This window comes from Pavona decussata, unplaced genomic scaffold, assembly GCF_977016875.1.
Source record: "Pavona decussata unplaced genomic scaffold, jaPavDecu1.1 SCAFFOLD_179, whole genome shotgun sequence".
NCBI lineage: Eukaryota > Metazoa > Cnidaria > Anthozoa > Scleractinia > Agariciidae > Pavona > Pavona decussata.
This window is the reverse complement of record NW_028145589.1, coordinates 240,889-251,832: the sequence shown is the minus strand read 5'-3', so window position 1 is coordinate 251,832 and position 10,944 is coordinate 240,889. Positions and strand designations below refer to the sequence as shown.

The 10,944-nt window shown below is 38.3% G+C and overlaps 2 protein-coding genes across 6 annotated transcripts in view; one reads left to right on the top strand and one right to left on the bottom strand.

Moving 5' to 3' along the window:
* The first annotated feature begins 1,382 nt into the window (after positions 1-1,382).
* LOC146463274 (uncharacterized) lies at positions 1,383-2,599 on the top strand. Its single transcript, XM_085084628.1, has one exon. The coding sequence runs from the start codon at positions 1,433-1,435 to the stop codon at positions 2,597-2,599; it is 1,167 nt and encodes a 388-aa protein (XP_084940754.1). The 5' UTR covers positions 1,383-1,432.
* A 1,252-nt stretch (positions 2,600-3,851) lies between these two features.
* LOC146463273 (uncharacterized) overlaps positions 3,852-10,944 on the bottom strand; it is a 42,154-nt gene continuing 35,061 nt past the window's right edge. For 4 of the 5 annotated variants that reach the window (XM_085084636.1, XM_085084639.1, XM_085084637.1 and 1 more), the window contains exons 6-10: positions 8,927-9,070; positions 8,305-8,408; positions 7,153-7,171; positions 6,710-6,997; positions 3,852-5,124 (exon numbers count right to left, since the gene is read on the bottom strand). In XM_085084636.1, the coding sequence (XP_084940762.1) occupies positions 4,811-5,124; positions 6,710-6,997; positions 7,153-7,171; positions 8,305-8,408; positions 8,927-9,070 (869 nt within the window). In that variant the 3' untranslated portion in view covers positions 3,852-4,810. The remainder of the gene's footprint in view (positions 5,125-6,709; positions 6,998-7,152; positions 7,172-8,304; positions 8,409-8,926; positions 9,071-10,944) is intronic. The other variant, XM_085084640.1, reaches the window with a different exon arrangement.

Below are 10,944 nucleotides of genomic sequence, written 5' to 3'. Positions count from 1 at the left end.
CCGTTTCTCGAAAGTCCCGGTAACTTACCGGGCCCAATAAGTATATTTTTAAAGGTTTGTCGCCGATTACAAAGTGATTACAGACACGGTTCTTGGCCAATGTTTTAACTGAATTATAAGATGTTAAAATTTATTATTCAAAGCTAACAAAAATTGAGTTCTGTTAAGAAACATTTATCACCAAAGACACTTTATATCCCGATAAGCCGGGAATGTCGAGAAACGGGCCCCCCTTGCCTCTTAGGGTGCTAAAACTGTAAAATGACTTCCGTCACATGTATGGGGGTTTCTTTTAGGGTATTGAGCCTATTCTTACTTCACGAGTGGAAGGCATTCGAAGGAATAGTCTTTATTAAGGTGGCCGAATACAGTTTTTTAGTGTACAGGTGTTAGAAGACGTTATTTGGAAACTATGTACTTCTGGGCGCCCAAAATTGGTATGGTGTAAGACTAACTAAAAAAGAATGGATTTTTGTACGTCTTGTCGAGCTAAGTACCGTTTCCATGGCAACGCAGCGAACTATTAAACGTCCATATATTGTAGGTTTCCTTTATTTTTAGAAAATGTACTCATTAGATTTTTTCCATTTTTTGTATCCAGATAAACTCACAAAACATTGACACAGTTGCACTATTTTCATGTAATTTTAACAGACTGATTTCCTGTAAATACTGATTTTGCATTTTAATGTTTTGTGACGAAACCCTCTGTTAGATTTAGGTTTCTCTTTGTAGGCGAGTTACGCTTTTAGGGAACTATTTTCATGCCAAATTTTACGAAATTCTAATGAGCGGTTCCTTAGAAAACAGTTCATTTCCACGAAAACAACCAGTCGCAATTTTTTGGTCAAATGCGCATGCGTGGCTTTAATTGGGTTTCATGGCAAAGTTGAAAAGCATGCAAAAGGTCTCGGTGAATGACTTTTTTGCTCGGAAAGAAAAGAAAAAGAGTCCAGAAACAAGAAACTTAGTTATTTAGGATCAAAACTTACCTTTATTATCCATTTCATGTGAAATTGAGGGATCACTTTATCGACCGCCGTATTTACGTACCACAACCCTAGCGCGCGCTTAATAGCATCACTAACAGAATCTGTAAAGCGCGCGCAGACTGTGTTCGGCCACCTTAAATGCTGCTAAAAATTTTCAAAATGTCGCTGTATTGTTATAGAGTTGGTACCTCTTAAGGGTAAAAAATTGTTCAGACCACGCCCACAAAAAAGAATTCTGGTACCTTTAGAGGTTTCAAAATTTCATACGATCGGATGCCGGGGCCACGTGACTCCTATTCGTGGCAAATACCCAGATAGAGCGTTCCTTGCATGAGTACATCTTGCCCCCTCCTTGTCTGCTTTTGTATTTCAATGAGCATATCACCTTGAACTCCTTCTCCTTTAACAACGAATACTATCGTCAAATTGGTGGGGTTGCAATGGGAAGCAAAATGGGGCCAAACTATGCCTGCTTATTCGTTGGTTATGTGGAACAGCAAATCCGCAAACAATACACAGGCTTTACACCACAGCTACACAAGAGATACATAGACGACATTGTTGGAGCAGCGTCATGTAGAAGGGAGGAACTCGAAGCCTTCATTGACTTCGTTTCAAACTTCCATCCAGCACTCCAATTTAGATCTACTATCAATGAAACAGAACTACCGTTTTTGGACATTAACCTACACATCTCTGATGACAAGATTCAAAACTCCGTCTACTACAAGGAAACAGATACTCACAACTACCTCCATTTTTCTTCTTTCCACCCTGATCACTGCAAACGTGCTATCCCTTACAGCCAGTTTCGCCGCCTGCGTCGACTCTGCTCCGACGATGATGACCAGTTCCTCGTGAGATCAAGAGAGATGCTTACCTTCTTCTCACAACGTGATTATCCTTGTTCTTCCCTTGAAAATGATCTACGGAGGGTAGCAACTATCAACCGTCCTGATGCCCTACGCTCGTCTGAGCAGTACGACGGAACCGTTGATAGAGTACCTCTGGTTCTCACCTACCACCCGTTTAACACCCAAATCAAACGGTTTCTACTTCAGAACTTCCAAATTCTAGCAACTGATCAGCAAACGCGAGATATCTTCCCACAACCGCCTTTCGTGGCATACAAACGCGACCTCAACCTGAGAAACATGCTTGTACGCTCTCACGACCACTCTTCCACTGACCAGTATGGATCACATGCGTGTCAACGCCCCCGTTGCCATACTTGCCAGTACATCAGCCAAGACACCGAGATACGAGGCCCTCGCTGCTCTTTTCCTGTCCGTGGCCATTTCACCTGCCAGTCCAGTAATCTTGTGTACTGCATATCCTGTAACCGATGCCCTACCATTCTTTACATTGGTGAAACCGGGCGGACCCTCAGGAGCCGTTTTAGCGAGCACTTACGCAGCATCCGCAACAACACTCCAGGGTTCCCTGTGGCCCAACATTTTAACTCCACGGATCACAGTATTTCAGATATCCGGGTGCGGGGTATGAGGTTACGCAATGGGACAAACCTCCAGCGAAAGCAGTATGAAATTAGGTTGATTTTCCAACTTGGGACTGTTCAGCCAGATGGACTTAACATCAATTTTTAACTATCTTTGAATTGTAACTTTCAATGCATGCGCGCGCTTCTATTTATATGCGCGCGTGTTTCCAGTAGCGTATTTCATCGGTTTTCTCCACACTGAAGAAGGGTTATATACCCGAAACGTCTGTGTTTCTTTCAAACCATTTTTGACACTTTTTGATAATTATTTTTATATCAATCCAATCCGAATACATTTTCAAGTGTCACGCATCTCCAAGGAACTTTCCTTTCTCCGTTCATTATCATAATGGCTGTTGGGGTTACAGGCCGGCACCGATTCTCATGGAGTCAGATCATACGAATGTATAAGCCATTGCTCCGTAAAATTCCAAAGGTAAACTGTTACATATACCATTTAAACTTTCTAGCTCTAATCTACGTAGACTTGTTTAAAATGCCTTCTCATTCTGTGAAATAGCTTCCGGTACGGAGGCTGAGCCCTCACCGGTTCCCCTTTTCAGGCTCGCGCTTAGCCCTGAGAGAAAAGTCCTGACCTCGACTGTACGCAACCCTATAATGACAAAAAATCTTGTATCTTCTGTGTAGGAAGATCACCTATTCGCTTTAAAGTTTTGGACTCATTTTAGGGTCCTATTTATTTCTCCGTTATTTGACTTCCCAGGCCCAATTATATTCCAAGGTAAGATTATTCTCCATATAAAAATTCATTGCCTTCTGGAACGTCGAAAATCTGTGGTTGCTAGTTATGACCAGTGGGGGGTTGTGTAGCAACCGGTAGCCTTTTCCGTTCTTCAAGATAGCGGAGAGAAAGACAGAAAACACGGGACGGAAATATGTCGAGGGAAAAAACGGTGAGAGGATTTTTCAGAGTTTTCGATCCTCGTAGTGAGTATACATGTAGTTACTTTGCTGTCGAGTTATAGCCGCCTTCAGTCCTGAATTTTTTTATGGCCAGTCAAGTCCCTTTCTTTATCGACATTGCTTTCCCGAAGGGTACAAATGAATGGTATGCAACTAGCATGACGGAAACAAATGACGGATCAGAGAATCAACTCTGGAGCCGATTAGCTCTGCACTCTACTCTAGTTTATTTCGCGCGATTTTTTAGGCCACCCAGGTTGGCGAACTGGAGTGAACGGCCTGCAAGCGAAGCAAGGCGGCTCGTGACTGTCCTCGCGGCTTCCATGCTTATGTGAAACAAACAAGACAACCAAGGTTACATCATTTCACAAGAAGAGCATGTTTTCTAGTTGGATAATGGCAAAAGGATACTAACGACACACGTCACACCACAGTCACGAACAATACACAGGTTTTTATTTTCCTAGTTGATTTACAAAATACACCTCTTTCACATCGTCTAAATAATTTTATTAAATATTGCGAGAACTCAGGTATACAAAATACGATGGAAAAATAAACAAAGATTATACATGCCTATAAAACTGTAGCCCAGCTACGATTTCCTATTAATTAAAATTCGAAAATACAGTTTTACGTCCGTGTGGACTGATTACAAAAATATATCTATACACTATTGAGGTTAAAAACAACCATATAGGCTTCATATCAACGTATGAATTCTTGAAACAGCTTCGGCTTTCTGTTTTCCGGTAGTTCTGTCCACAAGACAGTAAGTTTGGCCGGTTTAGAGTTCTGTAACGTGTTCCATAGTCTACTTTCTCTTGAGAAACTAGTGACTTTTAAAAGGACTTTGAATATTTTCACAACCATTCAATTACTATTTCTCAAAAGAAGCCTTCATAAAACTGATATCAATAATGCGATTTAGATTTGTTTCGGGTTTTATTATTATCACCAGAAATTTCCCTGCTTTCTTGAAAGAACGATTGTGCCCATATGATATTGGATAATGAAAGTAAACGGAGAGAGATAAACTAAAAAAAAGTTTGAAGGATAAAAAACTACACAAAAATGGAGAAACCGATTGAATTAAAAAAAAAAAAATAAAATGTTTTTCATCTTAAAAAAGCTCATATCAAGCTCATCTGTTGGACAGTAATGGCATTTGCTGACAACATAGTCATATTACAGGTAGCCAAAAGCTATACTTACAGCGCACTCCTGTATATGGAACTGACGGCCATTAAGTTTCTTTGAAACAGATCTCCTAAAAAGACTCACTTAAATTGAAAAGCGTCATTACTAACAACAAAACATATTCCTACCTAACTATCCCCCTAATTTTTTTTATTTACTATTGTCAAAGGAAAGAATTTTCTGGATTTGTTACTTAAACATACTCGCTTCCCTCTCGAACCAAAAAGTGATCCTCAAGGATTTTTACCACATCAAGCCTCCTCATTTCGTTCCCTTTTAGAAATTTACAGAAATCATAAACAGTCAAGTTGGGCTTGGATCCCATTAGAAATTCCATGACATCTTTTCCAGGTTCCTTGGAATTGCTCAGAGCTCCTATTTTGTGGTCTTCCATAGCATATTTGGCAGCTACGTCTCTGCACCCTCCCAAACTATATCTCTTGTTTTCGAGCAGTAAGGCGATTTTATCTCTGGTACAAATGTCTACGTCTGCCAAGAGTTTGGGTCCTGAAAAAGAAAACAAGTATGTTAACAATAAAAAAGAACGCACACCGCACTATTGCCCGTCAGTTCAACAGCACCTTACAATATTGGAATTAGAAAATAATGATCAATAAATAATAAATTAAGCAAAATAACATCTTGACCTATTGATTATCAAAGGAAAAGTACGATTGAAAAACACCGGTCGTGCAACATCTGTAATTTCATTTATAGTGACAAAGAAATAAACTTGAAACTTGAGAAACAATTTAATTTGGCAATGTATACATTCTTTAAATTAATAATCTTACCCTCATGAGTTCTTTCATACTTTTTTAATCATTAGTTTTATGCTAGTTTTTTAGATTGATTGATATTCTTAATCTATCATATTCTTGTGAGCTGCTAAGATGTATTTTATTCAGTTTGATCTTGTAAGGGGTGGGTTCAAATGTTGAACTTTACATGTGCCGAACCTAAAAAGTAAATACAATAGGCGCTTTGGAGACAAGTGTGGAATAAACGCTATTACAAATACTTCTTTTTTTATTCTTTATTATTGTCATTTAATTAGTTTTCACAGCTGTGATCTTCACTTGGCCTCAAGTTCTAACTTTTAGCAGAATCGTCGCTGTTCCAAGCAATGCTGCTTGCTGTAAGTAACTCTATTCTCACATGCACCAAGCACCAAGTTACCTCTCCGATAAGTTTGTACGCCGATGAAGTGTACACAGTAGAGTTACCCGGAACTCCTGTGATCTCAATATTCCTTTTTCTCGCCTTAAAACCGGCCAGAAATCCTTCTCTTCTCTTTTCGAGGGGCCAAATTATACAATAACTTACCTGACGATGTAAAGAACATTACGGACACAAAAGTATTCAAAAGGAGAATGCTGAACGTATCTTATTGAGACGCGAAATACTTGTAGTTTGGGATCACTAGTATTATTAATTCATTTATTTGTATACCTATTTATTGATTTATTTATCTATTATTATTTTCTTTCTTTTACTTATTTTTATTTGCCATTATAGCGGAACAGCCCTTTTCAGGGAGCTATAATTAATGTAGGTATGTACGTATGTATGTGGGTGCATCATCACCATCATTATTAATTTTATTACTATAATCATTATTATCATTGCAATCATAACTATTTTTATTATTGTTCTTTGTTCCAATTTTTGCTCATCTCTTTCCAGGCTTAATATTTTCATTTTGTTGATTGTTGCAGTAGTTCGGAGTGCATTTGCCTCCCACCAGTGTGGTCTGGGTTCAAATTCCCAGACTTGCCATTGTAACTGTGGGTTGAGTAATGATCTTATTTTTCATTCCTGCCCCGAGAGGTAATCTGGTTTCCACCTTTTTCTCTGTATATTGTCTTAAATTAAACAACTGATTTAATCACCTCAACTGCAGTTCACTTAAGATGATCGCAGACGATTGCAGGAGAGAGAACATGGTTCTATCTTCTGCGATCGTCTGCAATAGTCATCAGCTAGTGTGGAATTTCCCAAATTTCTTTTTCTAGTTTGGATAGTTAATTAAAAGCAGTCAATTTTGAAAACAATGGATGCATTTTGCCTTATAAAAATAGGTGGTACTCACTCTTTCCATTTCGACACTGCGGAGTGACATCCAGTTTTGCTGAGGAAGATTCCACCCCTTCACCAAACAAATCCTGATAACTCACACGACACATGTAGTGGCCAAAATCCCTCAGTTCCACAGAATCCAAAACAAGACTGGGTTGATTTTGATTAAGCATAGCTTCGCCATCTTTAAACCACTGATACAATAACTTTGTGCTCTTTCCTTGCACTTTGCATCTGAATTCGACTTTTGATCCTTCTTTTGCTGTTTGTGATTTAGGGTGCTTTTCAATCTTGATTGGTTCTGCAAATGACAGTTAAGCTTTAACCACCCAAACATTAAGGTCAAACTAACAAAAGCTTAATGACTTCTTATTTCTGACGCTTGTTTAAAACAAAATTATTGAGCTGATATGAAATTGTATGGAATAATTATTATTTTCCACACAAAATCCTTACCATGTGTTTCATCTTGATCCTAGAAAAGACAATAAATAAATAAATAAATAAATAAATAAATAAATAAATAAATAAATAAAACAATCAATCAATAAATCAATAAATAAATAAATAAATAAGACTGAATGATGGTTTCCAAAATAACAATTTACACTGGGAGCTAATTAAGTAAGTGGCTTCTAATTAAGTAATCAGCCTGGAAAATGTTGACAAAAATCTTTGAACATTTATCCACAAAAAAATTATACTGTTCATTTCTATCGTGAGCATTCCAGAAAAAATCCATACCACTCCCACGGAAGGTTTATTAGTTTGAACCACACCCCTATCCAAACTCATTGCCACTTGATGAGCTTGCAGAAAGTACCTAAGATAAGGTGGTGTCAGGCGAGATACACGCAACAAGCAGAGCATGCAGTTATCCATGGCAACCCTTTGAGCGGCAACCACCCATGCACCGTTACATTGCATGATAGAATCGGTGGAGATACTTACCAACCCACATACTTACCAAGACCAACAGAAGGGGGGGGGGGGGGAAAGAAAAGGGCCACAAACAGATTCATTGCTCAAAGCAACCACACGTCCTCACAGAGCTGGAACATGACACATGTCAGCTCCACATGAGCAAGCCCTGCAAAACCCCGTATCACTGCCCAAACACCTCAGGCCAGCATTGGCTCGAGTCTAACTTAGTGTAAATTACATTTAGCCACATAAAAATTCCATTTTACCCTCCTATTTTCCATTAAGACCCCCCACCCCTTCATCCATTCCCTCTACATACTGGAGTCTCCAATAACCTCCTGGGAGGTTGGAATGGTTATTTTCAGGACCAGCACAGCCACAAATTCAAGCCAAATTTTGATCAATCTCTGCTATTCTCTCATTTTGTCACAAAAAACCAAAGCTACTCAAGCAAAGCAAACAAATTTGGATTGTGTAGATCAAGAAAATATCCTTGCCCGGGCCATGCAGGGATGAAATTTTACTTAGGAACTGGATTTTCCCCAAGGAAAAATGCTAATTAAACAAAGTGTCGTGGCATCTTGTGACCATATCTCAAGGGTAAACCAGACATTCCCCTCCCTGTCTCCCTTTTTTCTCTTGATAACTTTAAGATGAGAGATTCAAGACATACTAGTTTTTTACCTCTTCTAATAGGGCTGCATCCTTTTCAGAAAATTTTCGTTTCAGCGTCTCATGAAAACTGATTGATGAGCCACTACGCTTTCTGAACCTAGCCTCACCATCTCCTGAAAAATCCACAACATAAAAGATTACCAAAAAGTACCTCTTAAAGAGAAGAAAACCTATAATGTCTGCAACATAGTCATCGTTTTCCTTCCAAGGGCCGTCACTTTGGGTACCCCACTAATCAATGAACATAATTATTTTCCCTTCTTGGCTGAAAATTTTTCAGCACATCTCATATCTTAACGACTTTACTACTGTCGCATGAATGAGAAGAGAGTGAAGACTGTGGGAACTGTTCAACATTGAGAAAATGCAAAGCAGAGTCTGCAGACCACGATATGTACACTCATGAAACAACTAAAGTTGAATACAATATAAATTAACTGGAAATATAAAAAAACAATGAGTGCTCCAATTTACTGGCATGTTAGCAGCTCAAGAAGAAATACACAACTCAATATAAAGATCTAAAAAACAAAAATCATTAAAAACTTATGGACCTATGGTTTAACAGGTGCCTACATGTACTGTGACCAATGGATCAAGTTGGTAGCAGATCAAATAAAAATTGACTAACCACTAGTTTGTGAGTCTAGGCTGCCTTCCCGATGCAAAGGAGGTTTACTCTTTTTTTCTTCAGGCAATTTTGAAGGATTTGCAGATACTGCAGTTGATTGCTGTAACAAATCGCTTTTCGGTTGTTTGGTGTGAACCATCATGGCTAAAAAAAGCGATAACAATAAAAAATATTATAACCCCAAACTACTGTAGTTCAGTTGCACCCTCAGTAATATAGAAAATTAAAGTACAAAATTACTTAAGAAAGATATCAGCATGTCACAAACATGGCATAGACAGACCCTGATCGGTATAAACACCATACCACCTTCAGCATGAATACATGAGTGAGTGTGCTGTTTGGATGCTCAAACCACGTAAGCTACAGTGTACAGGAAGATACATAGACCAATGATACGTGCTACACTGTAGGTCATTAACTAGGTTCATATGTCAATCTGGGATCATTCAAGTTTATTCGAAAATCCAACCCAGAAAAAAGAAAAAGAGACTGTACAGAAGGTAGCAAGAGCTAATCTAGAAGGGCCAGACTTTCAACTATTAAGGGATTTAAAATTAATGTTTAATATAGTTATAACAATCAAAGACATTAAGAATGATACAAACGGAATTTAAGAAAGGTAAAGAAATCACAAGAAAAACAAAACATTCGACAATTAACAAGTTGTAACTCTAGTTTTTCTCGCAATTTGGACACCTCATTCCTTAGCTATTGATCTTCCTTGCCTAACTTCTCGCTCCCAGTCATGTTGTAGTAAGAGTAAAAGGCAGTACAGTGGTAAATTTGAGACTGTCTCAAAACACATCTGACTACTGTAGCTTGAACTCTTGACCCAATATCACAATAAATTAAACATTTATTGTTTAATTAATTAATTAAAAAATTAATTAATTAATTAATTAATCAAAAAGAAAGATGGTAAGTCTCAAGTACAGTCATGAAATAATATTAATAAGGAAGCTGTACAAAAAGTAATGATGTTTACCACAAAGAACCTAAAGAGCTCTCAGCCTTGTTCAATATGGCAGGTCAAATTATTGGAATTTTGAAGTGCTGGTTTTTGAGGAAAAAGAGCAAAAAGAAACCAAGTAATTAGGAAATTACTGCTTGGAGAAAGGGGAACCAAAACATACCATAAACTCAACCCACATTTTAATGCTGGATACTGGTAGTGGGAATTGAGCCTGGGTTACACTGATGGGAAGCAAAGTGCTCTGACATCACTACAGTGCCCACATCCCCTGTACCCTTGCCATGACATGTTGATTTACACTGAGTGTATGACTTAGTTTTGGCGCAAAGTAAACGCACGAAAGGTCTCAGAAACCATTGTTATGCAAATAGGCCTCAAGTATTTAAACACTCGCTTCTTGATCAAGGGCAATCGGCCAAAAGAGTCATGATGTGTCAAGAGTGTGGATATCCCTGGTGAAAATCTTTTGAGGATCTTTAAAGATCCTCAAAGATCTTCATGAAGATCTTCGAGGATCCTTATGAAGATCTTTAAGGATCCTTAAACAATCTTGCAAAGATCTTTAAGGATCCTCAAAAATCCTTGCCAAGATCCTTAAGGATCCTCAACTTTCTTGCCAAGATCCTTGAAGATCTTGGCCAAGATCTTTGAGGATCCTCAAAGATCCTTAAGGATCCTTGCAGATCTTGCCAAGATCTTGTCAAGATCTTTAAGGATCCTTTGCAGATCTTGCCAGGATCTTTGAGGATCTGCAAAGATCCTTTGCAGAACTTGCCAAGATCTTTGAGGATCTTCAATTATGTCGCCAAAGATCTTAAAAGGATTTTCAAGGATCCTTTGCAGACCTTTTCAAGATCTTTGAGGATCTTCAATAACCTTGCCAAAGATCTTCAAGGATCCTACAGGATCCTTTGCAGCTCTTGCCAAGATCTTTGAAGATCTTCAATAATCTTGCAAAAGATCTTCAAGGATCTTGAATGAACCTTTTCAAGATCTTGTACTACTTTGAACTTTCCAAAATCACAAAAACATTTGTGACTGA